Source organism: Podarcis tiliguerta (genome assembly GCF_965153285.1).
Source record: "Podarcis tiliguerta genome assembly, chromosome: 11".
Taxonomy (NCBI): domain Eukaryota; kingdom Metazoa; phylum Chordata; class Lepidosauria; order Squamata; family Lacertidae; genus Podarcis; species Podarcis tiliguerta.
This window is the reverse complement of record NC_139544.1, coordinates 27,202,328-27,226,212: the sequence shown is the minus strand read 5'-3', so window position 1 is coordinate 27,226,212 and position 23,885 is coordinate 27,202,328. Positions and strand designations below refer to the sequence as shown.

The 23,885-nt window shown below is 43.5% G+C and overlaps 1 protein-coding gene across 13 annotated transcripts in view; it reads left to right on the top strand.

The window, feature by feature from the left end:
* Nucleotides 1-557: 557 nt before the first annotated feature.
* Nucleotides 558-23,885, top strand: part of CAST (calpastatin) — a 61,513-nt gene continuing 38,185 nt past the window's right edge. For 3 of the 13 annotated variants that reach the window (XM_083403873.1, XM_083403871.1, XM_083403862.1), the window contains exons 1-3: nucleotides 558-913; nucleotides 13,622-13,681; nucleotides 18,286-18,357. In XM_083403873.1, coding sequence (XP_083259999.1) covers nucleotides 863-913; nucleotides 13,622-13,681; nucleotides 18,286-18,357 — 183 coding nt within the window. In that variant the 5' untranslated portion in view covers nucleotides 558-862. Of the gene's footprint in view, nucleotides 914-2,929; nucleotides 4,100-4,333; nucleotides 4,991-13,621; nucleotides 13,682-18,285; nucleotides 18,358-21,870; nucleotides 22,094-23,885 lie in introns of those variants that run through there. The other 10 variants (XM_083403872.1, XM_083403869.1, XM_083403868.1 and 7 more) reach the window with 7 other exon arrangements.

The window sequence follows — 23,885 nt, the reverse complement described above, 5'->3', positions numbered from 1 at the left end:
GATTTCCATCTTCTGGGCTCTTTGAAAGTTGCTTTGCAGTTTGCTACCATTGCCCCTTTCAAGAAGTGGCCAGGGAACTTTCCTGTTCTTTTTTCTTTTCTTACAGAAGTTTTTATTAAAGATTTCTTAGTTTACAAAAATAAGTGCATTGTCTCTTTTTTCAAGTTGCTTTTCTACAGATCAGTTTCGTTTGTTGCGAGATATTAGCGTTACATACAGTGTTCGGTTAGGAAGAAAAGGGGGGAAGGGGGGGAATGGACAAACTAGGGAGCACCCAAATGCTCTGGCTAATACACCACCATTTACATGCCCTCTTAAACAATCCAGTAGTAAAATCAGCAGCAACTAGGCCCTCGACAACCTTCGAACTTTCCTGTTTTGAGGCTGAGGTTTCGTCTTTGCCCGACGGAAACAAACTCTCTCCAAAGTAGCAAGAAAGTGGGATCGTCTTCTTCCTCGCTCTGCCTGAGAGAACTGCGCTCAGTTCAAACAAGATAAAAATGTAGCCTCGCCCAGCCGGGTCAGGAGTCTCAGCTGAACGTCTTAGCCAGCGAACGAAACAAAACAAACTCGCCACCGAGTCTCTTTCGTCGAGCTTCGCTCCCCTCCCTTCTCCACAAACAACCGAAGCCGAGAGCTTTTTTTCGGTTGCTTGTTGCTAAAGCGGCGGCTGCAGGAAGAGGAGGGACCTAGCGGTGCCTGGCTTTTGGCACCACCGGGGGGGTGGCCGTCGGAAAAGCTGCTTCATAGCCGCCCGGACCCTGCCCGCTTCGCTCGCCTTCCCTCTGGCGGGAGTTGTCATTGCCTCGTCCTCGCGCCACAGAGGACGTGAGGGGGGGAACAAACCCACCCGCCTGTCAACATGTCCCAGCCGCAGAAAGGCAAGAAAACTCCCGCCAAAGAAGGCAGATCCGTAAGTAGCGGCGCGGGCGGAGAGGAAGGCGAGCGAGCAGACGGCCTGGGAGCGAGTCTGTCAGACGAAGTTCCCAGTGGTTGTTTTAATTGGTGTTTTTTCTTGCCGCGGGGCAAGAGGCTGAGGGAGAGAAGCGGGCTGGGGGCGGGCTGAGGAATGTGCCCCACGGCGCCCTGTGGGGCTGAGGCAGAAGGAGAGGAGACAAGCGAGAGCAGTGGGTGGGGCTGGGTGGGACGAGGTGGCGGCAGCAGCGGCGCAAGTGAGGGAGCTCTGTACGCGCGCGCAAGGTTGGCGCAACTCGCCCGTTGCCCCTTCAGACGCAGCCCCTGAGGGAGAGGGTAGGCCCGGGAGTCTGCCCCACACTCGCCCCCAGGAACATGGCAGTCCTGAGAGAAGGTGACAGTTCCCCTCCTTCCTTGTGGGGCGTATTTCGGAGAGGGCCGCCCACCGACAGACGGCTAACATTCTCGCTCCGGCCCCGGGAAGAGACGCAGCGCGTGTCTTATCTGCGCGTCTCGGCTCGGGACTAGAGGTCCGGGCAGAGCTTGGCAGAGTTGTCCCCCGCGAGGGATTGTGGGGCGCGAGCGAGCGGTCTTCCTCCCCGTCGTATCATGGCGGGTGGAGATTAAAGCTCAGGGCGCCTCCCTTAGGCTCTGGGTGTGTGAGGCTCGCTCGGTGACTAACCATTTCTGGACAAATTCCAGAGGGGGTAGCCCTTGTTAGTCTGTTGAGGCGGTGACAATGGCTGTATTGTGCTATTTTTAAAATAAATAAAAAGGAACAATTCGGTTCCAGTCCGTGAAAGTTTATGCCACACCAAAATGTTAGTCTTAAAAATGGCACAAAGATGTGCTGGTTCTTCTCTGCAGTTGGTAAACTGAAGGGGTCAGACTTGCCCTGAGGCCCTGCTTTCGGATTTGGAAATCTTGCCTACTAATCCCAGGCGCAAGCGGGCTGGCTCTGGCTGCTCTATTGGGAGGCACTCTGTATGTGCTCAGAAGCATTTGTCGTCAGTGTTGTATATGGGCTCTTGGATACCCCATAAGGGAAAAGGGTATATTTTTATTTACAACATCAGCATAATCATGCATCCCAGGACCAAACATGGGCCCTGAAAATGTGTTGCTGGCTGTAAGCAAGCTCACTTGGTAGAGCGTAAGACTCTTAACCTCAGGGTTGTGGGTTCAAGTCCCATGTTGGGTGAAAGAGTCCTGTATTGCAGGGAGTTGGACTAGATGATCTTTGTGGTCCCAACTCTACAAATCTATGATGGGTGATGTAAGCAGCTTACTAGGATCCCTCCAGACCGTATGTATTTTGCATTCAAGCACATTCAAGAGATTCAGACATCATGTGAAATTTAAGTTGTGGCAATTAAAGTAGATTGAATGTCCCCGTTGTGCTAGTGCAACAAAACTATTCTTAAAAAAGAGGTTTCTGAGGTTAGCAAACTGATAGGGTACTACAATGAACTGAACTGAAATGTGTGGAATGATTAACAGGAAGAAATCCTCCACAAGCAAATCAGGATGGATGTTCATTGTCATGAAGCCTCTGCACAAACAAATCAGAATGAATGCTCAATAAAAAAAACCTGGTATAGTCCAAGTGCCACAAAAGCTTTGTGAATCAGGGTGAACGTTCAATAAATAAGTGATCTGGAGGAGTCCCTAGAGTGATAGATACAGCAATCCAATTGAGGCCTAAGGAGTTGGGGCAAGAGATTGTCCAGGGCATTTTCTTGAAGAAATAAGGGGAAATGATATGTCTTGGGCAATAACTCTTCACTTTCAAAACAACCAGGGAGAGTTTAAAGTTTAGAGCTGCTCCTCCTATAACCAAGGAAGAGCTGTAGCTCAGGGGTAGAACATCTGGCTTTGCATGTAGAACAGGCATAGGCCAACACGGCCCTCCAGATGTTTTGGGACTACAACTCCCATGATTCCTAGCTAACAGGACCAGTGATCAGGGATGATGGGAATTGTAGTCTCAAAACATCTGGAGGGCCGAGTTTGCCTATGCCTGATGTACAAGGTTCCAGGTTCAATCCCTAGATAGCATTGGTTAAGACTCTGAAGAGGTTCTGCCAACAGTGCTGAGCTGCATGGATCAATGGTCTGAGTCAGAGCCTGCTTAGAACATTATTGTTAAGGCAAGCCTATTCAGACAAGCTGATGTTCTTCAATGTTTTTTTTACCCTTATTTTTAATTATTTTAAAACTGTTCTAATGGTCTTTAACTGTGTTTATTTATAATTTTACTATTTCTTGTAAACCACCTAGTGGCTTTATTGCAATCAAGTTGTACATAAATTCTGTTAAATAACTTCGTTTAAGAAAAATAAGCAAGGCAGCTGCTTGTGTTTCTGTAGAACAGCAGATGGCAGCCTGGCGTAGCTCAGTTCAGCATTTAATTTGAGACCAGTGTCTAAAGCCACAGCTCAGTCCCAGCCCTTCCCTGTCTGCAATAAAGCCAATCCTCAGCATTCCCTGTCTCTGCCAACTTTCCCTGGTGACCAAGTCCGCTACCGAGTTCTGCAGTTGCCAGCTGGTGTGAACAACCCTTCTCTTTCTCATAATGCCCCCTCCTTCATTTTGTCCATATTATTAGTTGCAATTCACCCCTCACCCAGTGTGTGTGTGGGGGGGGGAATAAAACACTTGGGGACAATGTTGCAGTGAGGTTAAACCCAACCTACTCTGGACCTGAATGATATAAAACCCCTCCCTCCACACACAAAAAGCATTTCATTTACCTCTGACCATGGACTTAGCCAGGATTTATTGGGGGGGCAGGATTTATGTTATTTGATTATTGATTGGGGGAGCAGATGCCCACCCCCACTCCCCTGGCTACGCTCATGCATCTGGCCATGTGCAGAGTGCCTTTCCTTAGTTGTGGGCTGCCAACATGATCCCATGCAACTGGGAAACAGAATAGGTGAAGCTCTCCCTGGTTAGTAGAAGGAGAAAAGGACAGAGCCATTTCCTTCCTTCTGAAAGAAATCGGTTTGGTGAGAGGAAAGGAAACGCTGGGACCTGCCTGCCCACTATGAATTAGGCCGGGGGGGGGGGGCATGAAATCCTACCTCAGGCCACACTCAAAATTTACAGTTCACACCATACATTCTCAAAATTTCACTCCCAAAATTTCGGGAACTGTAGCTTACAACTAAAAACTACAGTGGTACCTCGGGTTACATACACTTCAGGTTACAAACGCTTCAGGTTACAGACTCCGCTAACCCAGAAATATTAGCTCGGGTTAAGAACTTTGCTTCAGGGTGAGAAGAGAAATCGTGCAGCAGCAGCAGCAGCAGAAGGCCCCATTAGCTAAAGTGGTGCTTCAGGTTAAGAAAAGTTTCAGGTTAACAGACCTCCAGAACGAATTAAGTTCTTAACCCGAGGTACCACTGTACAGTTTAACAAACTACAGTTCCTGTGATTTGGGGATGTGTGCTTCAAATGTATGGTGTGATTTGGCTTGTTTGGCTCTCTGTACAGTACTTCTGCTTCGTTTTATTTGGCATCTGTTGCTTTATTTTCTCGTATTTAAATATGAATAAAATCTATTATTGCGGGGAGGGGGGGAGATGTATGGTTTGTACTTAGCCCAGGGCTCAGGCAGCACAGCCAGCACCAGGGAGGTCCCACTACAGGTTCTGTACCCTGAAGGCGAACAGAGCACGCCCTTGCTCGTCACTAGCCGCAGATCTTCCCTCTCCCCCCGGAACTTATGCGCTCCAAGCCCGCTGTGGGTTAACTTTGTGCCACTGCCGCCAAACCCAAAGGAGCAGCCGCAACAGGCGCAAGCACCCCCACCCCACCCCCGCCTCGCCCTTTCTGGCTTCCCCTCCTGTGGAGGGGCGGGGCCGATGGCAACAAGGACCAGGCTACGCCCCTTTCCCCCCTCCGCCAACCTGCCCCGCCCTAGTAGAGGAAGCAATGCAATCCAGCCACTCGTAGCTGAGTTTGTGAGCGCGCAGTTGGTGCTACTGAAGCTGAAGTTTGGAGGGATCGATCGGAGAGGAGGAAGCAGGAACCCAGGATGGCTTTTGCAAGCTGGTGGTATGCGACGGTAAATAAGAGGGATGTCCTGTGATTGTTTGCTGTGGGTTTTGTGCTGTTTCTTTTTGGTCTTCACGCTGCTGCCTGTGTATAGATCTTGTCAGGGAGTGTCAGTCATCATGGGCAATTGTGTAGATAAAGGGTGAATGGAGGGGAAAGCTCAGCTGGAGAGCTTAAGTGCACACCTATGCGCAGGTTACGCCAGGTATGCGTTTTCCCACAGAACAGGAAACTTCACCCACTTATGGTATGCGGAGGAGAGTAGCTCGCAGGATTCCATTGCAGCATTTTTCGCTTTAAAACGTGGGGAGCTTTTGGGGCGTCAGAACAGAGGGAAAGTGGAACTGGTTCGGAAGACCTGGGGAATAAGTCTTTTGTGCATGGTTTTTGGTTTTGGTTTTTTTGCCTGGAATGTAATAAAGTAGACCATGGACAATTTGTTTAGTCCAATACTTCCTCATGCTTGTCAAGAATGATCTGTTGGCACTCATGACATTGGATGGTTTGAGAGAATGGCATATGAATCTTTTAGGAAATTATTGGTAGTTTCAGGGTTTTTAATGTGTGCTAATATTGTGACAAGTCAGGCTTTAATATTCCTTCTTATTATGCTGACTAGACATACAATCCACAGCTAATTAAAATTAATGACAGGTCTTCTAAGCATGCTGTCCTAAGCCCACTTACCTGAGCGTAAATGCTATTGAATTCATTTGGATGTTCTTCTGAGTAGACATGATTAGAATTGTAGTGGAACTTTTGTGACTGTATTATTGCAAAGTTTTATAGATCTTTTTAAAAAAATCAGTTTTCTTCCCCCGCCCTCAGTAATTTTTCTAATTGGAAAAGGGATTTAATTGGGAAAGGTTCATTTTTCTGATGCTAAAATGACAGTAGTAGGCTTTACTGCATTATTGGAAAAGAGTTTAGCATTTCACTTAAAAAAAAAAAAAGTTCCTGGCTTTAAGAGCTTTACTTTTTAATGGTATTTCTGGCTTGAGGGCACCTCCTAAAATAAATCACAACTGTTTGAAGTTTGACAGTTCCCATCACACAAGATCATCTCAAGTAAACCTGCAATTACTAAAAAAAAGAAAGAAACCAAAACAGCCATCCCTTCAATTTGCTGACCTTGAAAATTCTAGTGGATAGTTGTAAAATTGCAGAAAAGGGGTGGTGGCGGAATAATACACCCTGGGAGATCTGTGGGCAGAAGCAGGTAGCTACATTCATACAGTGATAGTTATCTGGATCCCAATTGACTGACAGTATGTCAATGTCTTAGTAGAAATGCAGTAGGGCCACTAGACTCAATATAAGGAAATGTGGTGGTATAAATATTCTAAACAAATAGGTATTTCATGTAACTGGTTGTGTGCAGCTGCAGGTGAGTTGCGGTCACATGTAACAGTGGGGGTTGCTTAGGTTGGAGAACAAAATATGTGCCCATTATTGGAGCCATAAAAGGTAAAGGTAAAGGTACCCCTGCCCATACAGGCCAGTCTTGCCAGACTCTAGGGTTGTGCGCCCATCTCACTCAAGAGGCCGGGGGCCAGCGCTGTCCGGAGACACTTCCAGGTCACGTGGCCAGCGTGACATCGCTGCTCTGGAGAGCCAGAGCCGCACACGGAAATGCCGTTTACCTTCCCACTAGTAAGCGGTCCCTATTTATCTACTTGCACCCGGGAGTGCTTTCAAACTGCTAGGTTGGCAGGCGCTGGGACCGAACAATGGGAGTGCACCCCGCCGCGGGGATTCGAACCGCCAACCTTTCGATCGGCAAGCCCTAGGCGCTGAGGCTTTTACCCACAGCGCCACCCGCGTCCCAATTGGAGCCATAACTGAGAAATAAAAGCGATTGATTGCATTACTCAACACAGATGCATTTGTAGCACAGTTCTTCCTCAGAAGTAAGACCTATTCAATTCAGTTGGGGCTTAATCCCATTTCTGGATCAAGACTGCAGCCCTAACCTCCTTAACCTGGGAGCAAGCCCCAATGAATCCAGTAGGACTTGTGAGTGGACATGTTTAGGATTTGATTGCAAGTCCTGCTGATTCAGATAATTTGGGATAGGGCTGCAGATTTAGTAACTTTATCCGATTCATGCAAAATATTCAAATTTCCACAGGGTGTTTTTGGGAGGGTTCCCATGACCCACAAGCTATATCTGGCCCATTGCTTAATTTTATCTGGACTTTGGTTTCCATCTTTGGAAACGTAGAATTGGCCAGCTCTCTGCTAGCCCAGTTTGTACTTTCAAATCTCTCCTTAGGTGGTAGGTTGGCCAGCCTCCCTCCTGAGAAAGGATGCATTTGAAAGCAGAGACCAGATTGGCCAACATCTGGCCCAGTTGATGCTTTGAAACATACACCAGGCAGCAACTCAGCATTGGACAGCCTCCCACCTGAAGGGAGCTTTGAAAGTAATCTCTGGCTTATAGCATGGGCGTAGCCAGGATTTTTGTTGGGGAGGGCAGGCTTTTGTTAGGGGGAGGAAAACCTCAGTTAAGTATTTTTATTGATTTTTATTTAGTGGGGGGGCAGCTGTCCCTTGGCTATACCCATGGCTTATAGCAGGACTGACCCACACATTCAGTTCGGAATGTACTAAGAGGATAGAAAAAAGGATCCCCCATTGCTAGAGGGAATTGATTAGGATATGCATACTTTTAATTCAATTAATATTAATTTTCTTTCTCAGTTCCTGTTTTAGCTTAACATCTGAATCAATTAGCTGCTATTAGCAGGTGTAGATGAAAGGTAGTTGGTATTCTTAATTAGACTTGGGAATTCAAGTAGAAGCATAATGAAGCAGCTGTGGATTGTCATATACAGATTGTGCTTATGGGCATGTTGATGGTAAGAACCACCCACGGAGTCTTTGCGCATAAAAAGAGTTGAACCCAACGCCTCTTGTTAGCTCTAAATTCTCCAGGCAGACAACTGAAGTAAACAATCATTTTTCTTGCATGTTCTGGAGTATTATTTTTTCCAGGAACGCGGTATAAACTTTGGGCTTCTAGTTTTGCAATCAATATGTCTTTAAATGAAACAGTAAGAATACACAGTCCTTTTCAAAACCACACATTATGCGTTTGTGTACAGACAAATCTCCAAGGCTTGGCACAATGTGGCTGGCCTGCTACTGTGCCATAGACCTCCAGTCAACCTCTTTATCTCACTTGTGTCTCGGTTATGAGAAATGACATAACTTGCAAGTTTAGCATCCCAGTATGTAAAACAAAGGTCTCTTGAGTCCTAACTGGCTACCAGTGCTACCACTGAAAACCAAACATTCTGCCAGCAATCCACAGGTAAATGAATAATAAAGTGTCTGGCAAGGCCATCAAAGTCAGGTAATCATGGGTGCTCAAGATTGTATTAAGATCTTGTGCTTAATCTACTTCAGCAGCATAATGTTAATTGCAGGGACTAAATGTAGGCCATTACAGGGCCATTCCTGCTGGTAGGTAGGGTAGGGTGGCTCACTCATGGGGCTGATGCTGTGTTTGTATGTGTCACATGGCTGTCCTGCACTTTTCCCCAACCAACTTGTTGCCCTCTAGCATTGTGGAGTATGCTATCCCATTGCCAATCACATGCAAGTGCAGTTGGCGCCTCTATACTGAATGAAGACACACCAATGCTTTTTTCATTGGGCAGCATCATAGTCTTGGGATGGTCCTGCTGTTCATATGGTTTGTGTGTTAAACAACCACACATACCAAAAGGGTTGTGACAGATATACACCTGGGCCATTTTGATTGGTTTTAAGTGACTTATTAAATGCAAACAGGATAAAATGAACAAGATAAGATACCCCTTTTTCCAAGGCAGAAGCACCCGAACTCTCATGTTGCATATAAAGGAATCTGTGGTTCTCCAGAAGTTGTTGGGCTTCAGCTCTCATCAGTCACAGCCAGCATAGCCAATGGTAGGGGATGATGGGAACTGGAAGTCAGCAATATTGGAAAGGCCACAGATTCTTCATCTCTCCTATAAACGGGGCAGTCAGATAGCCAACCAGTTGTGTGCTTTTATCAGCAAAGCTTCAAACTGATACCATTTGTGGGCTAATACACAGCAATAATTTTCAGAATCTGGAGTATGTGATATTGCACATATGTGCTCATGCACAGCGGATGAAGCACGGCATAACATTTATTTGCTTCCAGAAACTGGATGCAAATTGCAGGTGTATCTTGTATTTATTGTATCTTGTATCTATTGTATCTTTACTGTATCTTGTATTTATACATTGCTGTGTGTTATATCCTGGCCAAATAGAAACATTGCATGGCTACATAATGGCAAATGTGTGCTATACCAAATGCCTCAGTATCTGAAAATTACTGCTACATACAAGTCAACAAAGGATGAACTCAGTCATGAAAAAAGTGAAGGACTGGCATGAACAGTTCTGGTATGCACCATACTAATAGCAATGTTTCTTTGTAGTCCACTAAACGATACAAAATTGCATTTTTGTGCCTTCTGTTAGTTTGCAAGCAACGTTGTAATAGCTCCACATTTAAAAATACTGCTTTTATTTATTTAATAGCTCCCTTTTGATTCCTCCCTCCAAATTTTCCAATCTAACCACCATTTTTTAAATTATTTTTATTTTTATTTACTGGGGCTGGAAATACAGAGAATAAAATATTTTGTTAGGATCCAAGCCAATGTTCTGTAATTAGGCTTCTATGAACAGGAAACAAATCCATCTATAGCAGTGTATGGGAGAGACATTGATTCCCTCCAGTAGCACTGCTTATTCTGCTCCAGAGGGGCCCCCAACTCTTTGGAGCAGATTTTTAGGGGGTACAAGTGCCTGAAGGAAGCCCCCCCTGCTTCCACTGGCCGGAGCATCGTATAAGTGAAACTCTACTTGGGATGCTCCTGTCATCAGAAGCAAACACAGATTTTGTGGAATGAGAAGGCTGTCCATGGATCCAAGTTCTGATAAAGATGTTCAGCTATGTGGGTGAGGTAATACTTTATGTACAGTGTCCATTGACATTTGAACTTTCCTTCATCTCTTGCTGTGGGACACTTCTCTTTCAACACACCTTCAAAGTTGAGTTTGTTTTCCCATTTGGCATCTGTATTGGACTGGAAAGTTATTTTATATATGCAGTTATTGTTTTTGTTGCTTTATATTGTCAATGTTTTATGTGTAATCCCCCCCCCCCGATGCCTCATAGAAAGTGATTTATAAATCTGTTGTTGTTGTTGTTGTTGTTGTTAACATCTCATCACAAGGGATGTCTTCATGTGTCTGCTCTGAAGATAATAGAAGTCAATGAGAGAAATCTTGAACATGTTCCAAATACATTTTCGCTTCTGTCTTTACAGAGGTCTGTGCCTCCCAGTTTATGAGGCTTACCTTGACTGATCAAGGAGTCAGAGCTGACAGGTGTGGCCATGAAAGAACATGCTTTTATGGCATTTCAGTCTGCTTCATTGAACGCTATTGTTCATGCTTGTGAAGAAAATTGAAAACGCTGTTCACTGGAATGTCGTGTTCAAAAGCTATCCAACTTTAGCCTCTCAAAGTTTTCTTTTGATTTGCTGTGGTTTTACAAGCTAAGAAATTACTTGTACTCTTTAGACTGTTGTTAATACCTCTCCATTTATTTGGGTATGTTAAGAAAGTGTGGTTCTAGTTAAACATCAGGTACTACTTTTGGTACAGTAATAACATCAATAGCCAGATAAATGTTGGACTTTGGATTTGTGCCGCCGCCTTTGCATTGATTCTCCACCCAAAGAAAATACAGGTTCAAGTTTCAAAATTCTGTGACTGAATGCAGCACCTTCCTATAGCTGTATGCTGCTCTTTAGATAGAAATCTTACTTACATTGGTGGGAAAGCTGTGTTACATCTGTGACAATGTATGACTCTTTAGAATTTTTATAGCTGGATCATAGTGATGTAGAATGACTGACTTAGGGCTAGTTCACACATGCATCTCCAGCAGTTATTGACTGTAGCGTCATGCAATGACTTGGATTTATGAATGAGCCACCACAGACTCATCACCAATAATAGACCCATCACCTAAGGTTCACTCTAAGTTTATTACTGTCCAATGGAGATAGTTCAGTTGTCTCGTTTAGAGGCATCAAATGGTAACATATCAAGTGGTGTATATGTGAACAAGCCTCACAAAATAGTTCCTTAAATGAAAAGCTCTTTAGGCAAGCATGGTGCACTGGAAGAGGAAGTGAATATGTTTCTCACGTAAGAGCCAATGTAGCATTGTGCTTATATTCTATGACTAGTACAAGGAAGACCAAGGTTCAAATTCTGGATCAACCACTGGACAAGCTTGCCCAAAGTCAGGCAATATATTCCACTGATGTAGTGAGGATAAAGCAGTATTGTACTTGTTGGGTATATATGCAATAAAACAAGATGTAGGGGTGTAAAGATGCAGCATCAATGGATGGTCTTGGATATACCAACTGGAATTCTTGGTTGGATGGGTTTGTGTGCATGCAGAAGATCAAGTATGTTTATGGCATGATTTCACAAAGTTTTAAAAGTGCTAGTTCAAAAGCAAATGCAAACACCTTGTGAAATATTAATACCTAAAATAGTGTGCTTTATAGAGGCGTACACATGCTGCAAGCTATTTCCTCCTTTTAATTAGAGCATTAGGTGCTGGTTTAGCTGATTAGAGAGTTAAGCACATAATTCCTGAAATGTGTGCTTCGCAGGAAAAGCATTCATGCAAGGGGAGATACTATCTCCTGTGGAATGAAGTCTCCATTATATGCACAGGACTGTTGAAGTGACACAATATAAAGCCCTCTGTGGTTATATGTTTTGTATTATAGAAATGCTGCATCTTACACACTGTATCCTATATCATTCTCAGCACCAGAACAGTTACAGGCAAATACAGTGCAATTTATTTGCAAGATTGCAAATGGTAGATGTGTAAACTGTACCGTACAATTTTTTGTAGAACTTCAGTTTGTTGGACTGATATAGTAGATTTATTATAGTAGATTAGTATGATTGTTTTTGCTGTCAGGTAGCCTCTTTTTTCATAGGGACGCGGGTGGCGCTGTAGGTTAAACCACAGAACCTAGGACTTGCCGATCAGAAGGCAGTTCGAATCCCCGCGACGGGGTGAGCTCCCGTTGCTTGGTCCCTGCTCCTGCCAACCTAGCAGTTCGAAAGCACATCAAAGTGCAAGTAGATAAATAGGTACCGCTCTGGCGGGAAGGTAAATGGCGTTTCCGTGCGCTGCTCTGGTTCGCCAGAAGCGGCTTAGTCATGCTAGCCACATGACCCGGAAGCTGTACACCAGCTTCCTCAGCCAATAAAGTGAGATGAGCGCCGCAACCCCAGAGGCGGTCATGATTGGACCTAATGGTCAGGGGTCCTTTTACCTAGCCTCTTTTTTCACATGAAGCTACATCACTAAGGATGTGCAATGGGGTAGAGCAGCAGCACCTTTCATTCAGTAGGGATGAGATGAAGAAGAGGTAAAATTGGGGGTGGGGGGAGAGATCCAAGGTTGGCAGCAGAGGCCGTGCTGGTGTGCACACACCACCGGGCTGCTACCAACTTAACTCTTCTTTAATCTTGCTGCCACTGCACCTGTCCCATCCCTCTCCAGGTGAGCAAGCAGCAGTGCCACACGGTGCCTCCCCTGTGCATCACCTCTGGGTCACACAGTGGATGCGCCTGCTTAGTTAGGATGTACATTTCTTGGCAAGCTATGTGCCTGATGATTATCTTAGTGTGTGAGCTGCCTCATACAGGTTAAGAGGACCTTTCAAGTATCCTGGTCCCATGCCATATAACTCATGAATGGGGAGCCCTGAGGTTCTCCATAAGTTGTTGGGCCTTCAACTTGCATCAGCCTCAACCTCCATGTACAGTGATCAGGGATGATGGGGAGTTGTGGCTCAACAACTTTTGGAGACACACAACTGTCATCATTCCTGACCACTGGCCATGCAGAACTACAATTCCCCATCATCACTGATGTAAGCCTCTAGGGGTCATGACCAGTGGTTTGTGCAGTGTGGTGTAGTGGTTAAGAGTGGTAGACTCGTAATCTGGTGAACCGGGTTCGCTTCCCTGCTCCTCCACACGCAGCTGCGGGGTGACCTTGGGCCAGTCACACTTCTTTGAAGTCTCTCAGCCCCACTCACCTCACAGAATGTTTGTTGTGGGGGAGGAAGGGAAAGGAGAATGTTAGCCACTTTGAGACTCCTTTGGGTAGTGATAAAGCGGGATATCAAATCCAAACTCCTCCTCCTTCACACCATCCCTGCACTCCTTCCTTTTTGGCACACCATGACTGAATAATTTTAAACTAACTACAGTTTCCTGTTATTTCCTACCTAGGAGACTAGGGGTACCAGGATTTTGAGTGAATTTGGATCTTAAACAAATTTAAAACTGTGTTTTCAGATCTTGACCTGTTCAAAACATAGTGACCATAGGCTTTGGATTCACATGGTATAGAAAGGGATATTTCTTTGCAAGAAATAGAAGTCCAAAGTTTTAGTGGGTGTGGAGAGAAATAGGTTTGTACTTCATGGGTCACGGCCAATATCTTGGCTGTAATCATTTGTTTGCTTTAATTTACAGTTTGTCTTTATGTTTCCTACAGCGTGGGCCTAAAAATGCAAGTGGATCATCGGGAGATAAAAAAGGAGCGGAAGCAGTAGAGGTAACTATAAAACATTATGTTTTTATTACTATGATTATGTTACAGTAATGAATTTTGACCAAAATCATTGTGCTAGTCAAGGCAGCTAACAAACTCAAAATGCATAAATAATTCCTATTTTTCTGTGTGCAATGACTTCTAATTGCTATTCTAAAATTTTTTTACTGGTGAAGGCTCTCACAGCTCACTGTTTGCTTAGATTTCATGATTTGAAAATAGCAACAAGTAATATTGCTTTGTTTGCCATAATTTAGAGGATCAAAGGAGTGATGAAGCACTACATAAATATTTGCAGCCCAGTATCTGTAACTGAACCCAGTTGTAATTTCAATAGTGTGGGAAGGAAACATAGTGTGGGGGAGAGCGAGGAAGCTGAGAGGTACAACAGAGCAAACTGCTTTGTTTAATGATTCCTACCTAGAGCGCTGTAACAGGATTCTCTCAATTCAGAAGAGCAGCAATCTGACATTTCAGCCACACCAGCCATCATGTCACCTAAATCTCTGAGACTTCCTGACTAAATGGCAATTTGCTTGTAACGTGATCTCTTCTGCCTTTCATTAGACAGATGAGTAGATATTGTATTGCCTGGAGAACAAGGGCTGCTGTAATGCATCTCCTCTGACTTTGTCAACTCAATCCTTTCATCGTCTAAGTTTTTTTTCAGCCTACCTGCATAAAGCAGGGTGTTGTGCTGTGTTGAATTCCGAGTTCCTGAAGACACAGAAACTGGAAATGCATGAATAACTGTTTATAGACAGTGGGTGGAATTGAATGTAGGGCTATGGCGATATTTCCGTCAGTGTAAGCATTTTAGCTTGCCGAGCTGAAATCCCATTGCACGATTGGAAGTCCTTGTGTGGACTTTTGTTGGCAGTACTCATTAGTTGAGTCCGGCTTAATAGGTTCTATGTTTCCAGCTAAGTCATGCTCACAGTAGACCTGCAAGTCCACTGATTTCAATGGGTCTACCCAGTGTACGGATATGACTATTATGTTGGCATATCATGGACAAAGTACCATTGTATTGTACTTTCAAAGAAGAAAATCCTGAGAGCTTAATTATGAAAACAACTTGACACACTTGCATTTCCATTGTATTGAACATACATAAGTATAAGAAAGCTATCAAACATTACTAGGAATCATTACTGGCCCCAATCCAGGAAGGAGAGACAACAATAAGAGGCTACACAGCCACTGGAGACCTTCCACTCCCTGCTCTAAGTTGAGATTAGTGTTCTCGGTTAAGGAATGGGCACATTCAGCATCTTTCTAACTTAGCCATTTCTGCCTACCTTTTCTATCTCCTCATTCTGCACTGTCAAAGTGGATAATCCACTGGTAGGTGGCATGTGCACAGAGTAGCAGTAATATACATGCACTGTAGGTACTTCCTTTTCTGTGTCAAGTTTTGAATGCCTTGCCTTGAACATTGCTTACTTCCAAGGAGGAGTTTGGCACTATCTACTTGTCTGAATAACATTGGCTCCTGAACCAATCTTCCCTGCATCATGCCAATTTTTACTCCTTGATTTGGAAACTGCACAATTTGTGGTAATGGTGGTGGGAGTAAAAGGGCAAAACAATTCTGGTTGGAACATTTCTATTCCAGGGCCCTTGCTGAAAGGCCAGCATGAGTGTTCCTACTTCAAAATAAGTTTGAGCCCAGTTCTTCTAGGAAGGTGTGCATTCATAATATTATTTCTATGCAATTTTCTATTCTCTTAAAATGTCAAACTTTGAATGAATGACTAGCATCCCAAACTAACATTTACAGGCAGGAGTGCCAGTTGGCCCTGAGACTGTGCGTGCCCAGGGCTGTGGGTGCCATGCAGTGTGCATGGCCCTGGTGCTGAAATTTCTGGGTGCCCAGCCTCTTCATGGGGATTTTGTGGGTGCTCAGGCACCCAGGGCCCCAGGGAGCTGGCACCTATGTTTGCAGGATTATATATCCATGGCATCACTCTCAGCAGTCTCATGAACAATACAACTGGTTCAGCCTGTATGTTTCACTGGCCTGGCATCTTCCCCTCATACTCCCAAAATTGGCTAAATTCTACCCCATTACTAAATTTAGGATTATGAGGAGTCTGCCCCCCAAAATCATAACAGTATTATAGCACTTAATATACCACCTTTCAGTAGAAATGCACAGAGTGGCTTGCATAAGAGATGTCTTTTTGGAGTTAGCATCTGTTGGTTACCGGACAATTCGTTTATTTGGTTTATATCCCACCTTTTCATCCAAGGAACTCAAGGTGGCCTACATGCATCTATCTCCTCATTTAATTCCAACTACCCTTTGTGGTACTTTAGGCTGAGACCTTGACTGGCCCAAGGCTACCCAGCGAGCTTCATATTGTTGTGGCATCATTCATCACATCATTAATAGACACAGTCCTCAAATTGGTCATTAACTATAAGATACTAGGAGAATGGGTGCTACATCATTTCTATGACGCTGTTTGTAGTGTGTTAGATGTTTTTTTCTGATATATGCAATCTTACAGAGAAGATTATATATATATAAATAATTTATGTAATGCATAGTATATGGCCCAGCCAATGCATAGTATATGGTCCAGCTAATACTAAGCACTTCTAAGCTAGGAATGACTACCTGCACTGGTTAAAGAGATCATTAATGCCTCTTTGAGGGAGTGGTGCTATCTTTACTGATGGAGGCCATGGGTGATGTGCTGTCTACTGTCTCACTTGACTAGAGCAACTTGGAAAATCTCCAGTTCAGATTGGAAGCACAAGTCACGGACATGTGTCAGCTGTTTTTGTTACACTCTAAAACATCATCTGGGACGTTTGATGTTGTTACAGTGTTAGTATATTATTTACTATTCTTGGGGAAAGCTCCAAGCATTCCTGGGTTAAATAGATTTCTTAAGGCTGTTTCACACTACGTTTGGATGGAAATTGTTTGGCAGGTATTATTATTATTATTATTATTTATACCCTGCCCATCTGGCTGGGTTTCCGGAGCCATTCTGGGCATATCTTACAGCATATCTAAAAACATAAAACATCAAGCATTAAAAACTTCCTGATACAGGGCTGCCTTGTTATTAATTTGATTTATTCACCCTAAGGTCCCAGGGTGGGTCACAACAGTTTGAAATAGAACATTAAAAACAATTTGAAGCAGCTTACAACCACAAAAATAGGGTGTGTCCTAAAAATATACATCTTAAGGAGATTCTTCATGAGCTAGGGACCAATATGTATATCATGGAAATGTTTGGAGAAGGGCAACTCTTTGTGTTAACTTGACACCCAGTGTGAAAAACCACCAGCTCAGCCTGGTCTCATTGACATGTTTGAATTCTTGAATGAGATAGTAACTAAGTGACTCCAAGGTTTTCATGCAGGTTGGAGAGAAGGGTTTAAAAAATATTGTGACCAGAGGATAAATTGCCTACATGTGTGTCAGCAGTCTGCAGATCTGCCTGCCTGTTTTCATATTAAGATGCTGGAACTTTGACAGAGAAGGGCAATTAATTAATTAATTAATTAATTAATTATGTTTGCATTGACTTTTTGCACCATTCTTAGTTTTCATCTTTCAATCCATCCTGTGTTATTAATATAGGAGAAAATTTGTATTTATAATAAAAGGCTAAAAGCCAGGAGAAGCTCCTTGTACTTGATTGTCAAGGCAATGTCCTGTTTATAGAGACCTACTTATTTAAAGAGCCGGCCCATTTGAGAGCATTTCAGGTGTAGTATTAACAGTGGCGCACTTTCGGTTTTCTGTGCCCCCCACCACTTGTGCTCCATTCTACGCCACCCTAAAACTGCCTCTGGTATCACCTATTATTTGCCATGATGTCAGGCATCATTTGCTGATGCAATCATTTCCCCTTCCAACCTGCTTGCAACCATGGTTTTCAATCCATTACCAGAAGTTGTACATATTGCTTGTTTTATGTTGCTATGGCCGTTGGCTAATGCGAATAAAGTTTACCTATCCGTCACCAGAAGTCCCTGCCATGGTTTGCTGATTTTTTCCAATTATGACAACCCCTTGGTTAATACTAAAAAGGAAATCGAAAGGGGAGGACACATCTCATTCACAGTCTGTGCATCACCTGTTTAAGCTGACTATAAGGTGAGCAGAGCACAAATCTTTGCATCCCTTCCCAGGGCAGGTCTTTATCCAGGGTAACGGCAGAGTTGTTATTCAGGAAAGGACATAGCTCAGTGATAGAGCGTCTGCTTTGCATGCAGAAGGTCTCATGTTCAATCCCTGGTATCTCCATGTAGGACTGGGAATGTTCCCTGCCTGGAGAGTCACTGCCAGTTGGTGTAGTGATACTTAACTCGAAGGACCAATGGTCTGATTCGGTTTAAGGCAGTTTTCTATGTTCCTATTTATATTCATACTTTCACATGATACCCAAAGATTGCTAATGAGTGAATTAAAGTAATTGCACTTTAGTAAACTGCTGACTACAAATCAGTACATCATCAACATGGCAAGGAAAAAAGCTCTGAAAATAGGATGCAACATCTATCTTTATTGAAGATTTTCCCTACAGCATTAGTGTTTTACTTTTAAATTAATATTTCGATTTTTTTTTGTCTTGTAGAAGAAACCTGAAAGTGCTAGCCTTACTGAATCTCCTAAAACACAAACAAGTGGGACATCTTCCATCAGTAAGGTAACTTGAGTGGTTATAGAACTGTTCGTCATATTCCTGGAAGCATGACCGGCAAATGCTTTACTAATTATCTAATCTTGAATGTTTATGCTGGTGTCATCTGTCTTTAAATTGACTGTGGGTTCTTATATTGTTGACAGATTGTTGGAAGCTGACTTTGGAGGGTTTGAACCTAAAATGTGGCTCATACATATTTTAAATTAATAATATAGATGAGTGGTATATCAGTCAACTGAAACTTCAATGTTCTCAGTGATTCAGCCACTTTAAGTGTGCGTTTTAAGGCTATGTGCATTGGATTCATATGAATCCTGAAGTGTAATGAAATGCCTCAGAGGGATCTTCTGCCTCCCTGAGGTGAATCAGGATCTGTACAAGTCAATCCAACAATGATTTAAGAATGCTGTAGTCAAGTTATTAAAATCAGTGCCCTATTCAACAGAATGAGTAGGAGGGCCTTGTGGATATTTGGCATATCAGAGGCAAAGCAGAATCTCTGGAAGGGAGCACAGAAGTTAAAACAGTGGGCCCTGAAGTGAGTTGTGATGCCTTGACAATACAGGTGTCACCCCTCCTCCACTCCCCACAAAAGGCTGCAGACAGGCTTCTGCTGAAACTGAAAGTAATGTCTCTTAAATTTGCCATAATGATGGTGAAGCAATAGGAGAAGGGCGAGCAAACACCAGAGTGGAGATTTTCTGTCAAATTGCCCATGAAACACAAGAGAAGATTAAGGTAAAGGTACCCCTGACCATTAGGTCCAGTCGTGACCGACTCTGGGGTTGCAGCGCTCATCTCGCTCTATGGGCCGAGGGAGCCGGCGTTTGTCCGCAGACAGCTTCCGGGTCATGTGGCCAGCATGACTAAGCCGCTTCTGGTGAACCAGAGCAGCGCACAGAAACGCTGTTTACCTTCCCGCTGGAGTGGTACCTATTTATCTACTTGTACTTTGACGTGCTTTCGAACTGCTAGGTTGGCAGGAGCAGGGGCCGAGCAACAGGAGCTCACCCCGTCGTGGGGATTCGAACCACCGACCTTCTGATCAGCAAGTCCTAGGCTCTGTGGTTTAACCCACAGCGCCACCCGCGTCCCTAGAGAAGAGAAGATTAAGCAAGTCTTTTTTTCTTTTTCTTTTTTACCCCTTCCAAAACTGTAATGGCTGTTCCTGTGGGAAAATGACAAATTACAGAATGATGTCTGCCACGAGGATTTATGCCTCTGGAAGGTGTGACCTTACCTGCAAATTTCATCAAATTTCACCCCAAAATAAAAAGGGGTTTAGACATTTCCTTAAAAAATAAAATAAATCAAAGGTATCTAGCACAAAGTGCCTTGGTCTATCTGTCTCTAATTTGGTAGGCTTTATTGACTCTGGAGGGGAAAATATGCCTGCAGATTAAATGCATGCATGTCAGAAGAAAAAAATGGTTTATAACCATTGCTGAATTTCCCAAAAGCAAAGTGGCCAGCAGATTGGCAGACAGCGTGGACTTGGACAGACCCTGAGATAAATCGGGTACCTAGAAAGTGCTTTGACGAAAGCTCCAAATCAGGGTCCAAATGAAATCATGTGGCTGACGTACACCAATTGCCTGCATGTATAAAATATCTGAATGAAAACTGCAGACTTTTGTGTTAAATTCTAAGGTGCTATGATGGGTTCTGGGTATCTCACAGCACTGTGAGGAATCTAGCATCATGTTAATCCCTTGAAAACGTCCTGCACTGAGATCATCATAAAACATGCATGCATGTGCAGCTATGTTTTACCTATTGGTTTCCAGGCACAGTTCAAAGCCGTAGTAGTAAGCCTCCTCCCATGTCTGCTTACCTGTTCACTAAACTCAAGGAGGAAGGTCATAGTGGAAGCGTTCTTGGGTGGTGGGCCAAGGAAGGTGGCTTTCTCAGTGACTGCACCAACATTGTAGAATGGTTCGCCCAATGAGGTTCATATGGCCTCCTTCTGAGTGTTTTCTTGTAATTCATGAAGACTTTTTTAATGTGCCAGATTGAAGTGATTTTACTGAAGGCTGTGTTCTGTTTCGAGTTTTTATTGTTGTGCTCCTCTGATTTTAATTATTGTGAGTTGACTTGGTTGGGAGGGGTTGGTGAAGCAGGCTGGTAATGCAGAGCTGCCACAATGGCATCACTGCCATTTACCTGGATGGTGTCAGGGCAGGGTGGTGGCAAGGCTGGGGTTATGCGGACAAATTGGTGTCAACACCAGTTGGCACTTTCCTAATGGATGAGATTTCCAGAAGTTTAGCTGAGCCATTAATGCAGCTTGTTCAGTGTTTATCTATTTCACATATATTGTGTTATAAGGGGAAATATTTATTTTTCGAGTGGTGGCGAAATACCTGTAGGAAACTATCATATTGGATCTACCTTTTCTGTTATTTTCCACCCTGACTGCTAGCAGCTCTCCAGATTGTGGTTTTTGCCTGCTCTTCTAGCTAAGATTATTTTAAGTGGAATGTCTGGGGTGGACCACGGGAGCTTCTGCACATGAAGTATGCACTCTGCAAGTGTGCTATGGTTTGTTCCCATCTATATATTATGCATATAGTAAAGAAAACCTGAAGCACTCCAGCTCCTATAAGCTGTTGTTCTTGTCTAAGTTTTTAATTTGTTCCCTGGCTCTTAACACTTTTATGTGCAGCAATAAAATATTGTCTGATAAAGAGAATAATAGATCTTCTATACAGTGCACACTAAAATGGCTTTATTGCTATATAGAATTCAAAAACAACATTTTGAAAATATCGTTCTCTTCCTCTCTGTATTCTGGATTAAGAGAAATTGCCAAACAAATTTCAATATGCAAATAATTTGTTTTTTAAAAAATATTCAGAATAGTTTCAAAAGATATGTGGTACATTGTTGTTGGTGGTTTCATATAACAGTGTTAACATGCTGAATATTTATTTAGAAATCAAGCTAGAAAAAGTCATATTAGGAAGAGTTTCAAAGATTTTTGTGCCCACAGATTCTTCCTGGTGAATAAACAGGAGCCGTGAAAGGGCTGCCTTAACTGGTTTTTGTAATGCATTTATATGTTATAGAGCGGTCTTCAGGCTATATGCCAGGCACCCCCAAACTCAGCCCTCCAGATGTTTAGAGGCTACAACTCCCATCATCCCTAGCCAACAGGTCCAGTGGTCAGGGATGATGGGAGTTATAGCCCCAAATATCTAGAGGGCTGAGTTTGGGGGTGCCTGCTATATGCCTTTCCCAGTTTGGTTAAACAAAATCCCCTGCCAGTAGGTTATTAGTACTCCCACTTCAAGCTTCCTTGTTCCTTTGGTAGCTTTTTAAAAATAATAATCAGAAAATTCAGATAAATTTCAATAAAACTTGGTACAGTAATTCAGTTTTGTCTACTGTCTTAACTACAAGCCACATAAGTAAAGCACCCGCATTTGACTTTGACAGCAATTCCTGTTCCATTTTGGCAAAGCCTTCTGCCTGTCCCCACCTTCCTTGTGAGGATCTCTCAAGTTTATTTGAATATTCATAGGAGGTGGAGCAACTGAGCCTGCAGACTGAGTGTGTCTGCTTGTGCTGTTCGGATTGGTCGTGCCATCTTCACTGCCATGGGTTTGTTCCAGGGGCTGTGTTAAAACTGAAACCATGGCTAGAACTGATACAAACTGAAATGAAAGCAAGCTTGCGATAAGGATCCAGTGTGTTCTGTTTACTTAGAGCTTGGGAAGGAACATACCAGCTGCCTGGAGTGAGTACTCTTTTTCCGGGATGTTTTTTTGCTACTGTCAGTACTGCGGTCTAACTGCGTTGCGTACTTCCTGCTTTCTTTTGCTTCTCCAACCCTGCAATGCTCTGTACTGCAGAACATGAACTGCTGAATTAGTTAGTGTTGTGCTTAGTAAGTGGGCTGGGGCATTTTATTTCTGGAGTCGCAGAGTTTTACATCTCTTACTCTTGCTTTCTAGCCCTGAGAAGAATAGGCTTTTCTGCAAGGGGCTGCTGACTATCTGGCGTGTTTTTATCAGAAAGGGTGTTGTGAAAGCAGTGACTTGTAAGATCTTAGCAAAATCTCGAGAGTAAGATCTTTATGGCTATAGATCTAATGATTCATAATCTTTTTTTTAAAATTAAAAAACCCCTGAATTGACTGTCATAAGCTCACAATGGTGTCTTACAAATTTGGTGTGTCATTGCTGACTGTCTCTTCAGTGTATATTTGGAACCTGTGTAATTCAGGGTGTGGTGATCTGTACAGGATATCTCTCTCTGTTCAGGCATGTCCAGGTAACTATTGTCTCTACCAACCCAAAGGTGGTGTTTGCTTAATATTATATGTATATTATTCCATAACAATGAAGCTGAATGACTAAAGCTGTTGCTAAGCTAACAAGAGTAGGAAAATGTTTCCGCCCAACCCCTGAAATTATAAACAATCCCCCCCTTAATGTTTTAGAAAACAATTATTTTCAGTTTTGGGGTTTGGAGTTAATTGGCTGAGTTAAACTTCAATCCTAAGCATTCTTACCTGGGAATAGGTCCCACTCAACTCAGTAGAATGTTGAAGCTGAAACTTTCTATATGATGTCTCTCCTCCAGGAAGTGATTTCTTCCATGGTGCTGAAGGTTGAAATCAGGAGGCTTATAATGACAGGCTTGAGTATGCCCATTTATGTATTATGAACCAACCCCGTCCAAGCTGGGATCTAGCTTATCATGTACTCTACTAATCATCACTACCACTGCTCTTTCACTCAAATCACACCTGGCAATATGTGTGGCAACTAGGAGGCCAAGGCATCCATTGAAATGTCATCATTTTCTGTGCTCTGCACAGTTCCACCACCATCTTCAGCAGTGGAAAAGCTCTCTTGTTTAAGAAAAGGCAGCAGGGAAGAAAACTCTCTGCTGACACCTCTTATAATTATAGAACTGTAGCGATGTAAGGGATCCCAAGGGTCATCTAGTCCAACCTTCTGTAATGCGGTATACCAGAAGGAACATCTCCCTCCCCACCCAATGTTCAGCCTGGATACTGAGGTCCAGCTCTGAGTGCCTTCTGAGAATTTTCTCAATGTGAGAAGTGAGGTTACAAGGAACCAGGCAGAGGGCCTTCTCGGTAGTGGCCTCCCATCAGATACCAAGGAAATAAACAACTATCTGACTTTTAAAAGACATCTGAAGGCAGCCCTGTTTAGGGAAGTTGTTAATGTTTGATGCTATATCGTGTTTTTAATGTTCTGTTGGGAGCCGCCCAGATTGGCTGGGGAGGCCTGGCCAGATGGGCGTGGTATAAGTAATAAATAATTATTATTACTTTGTTGTTGATGATGATGCAGGAGTCTGAACTAAAGCCATGACAGATGACCACCCAACTTCTGTTTAAAAACCTCCCATGAAGGAAAGCCCACAACCTCCTGAGGGAGTCCGTTCTACTGTCAAACACCTCCCACCATCAGAAAGTACTTCCTGATGTTTAGTCAGAATCTCCCTTCTTGTAACTTGAATCCGTTGGTTCAGGTCTTACCTTCTGGAGCAAGAGA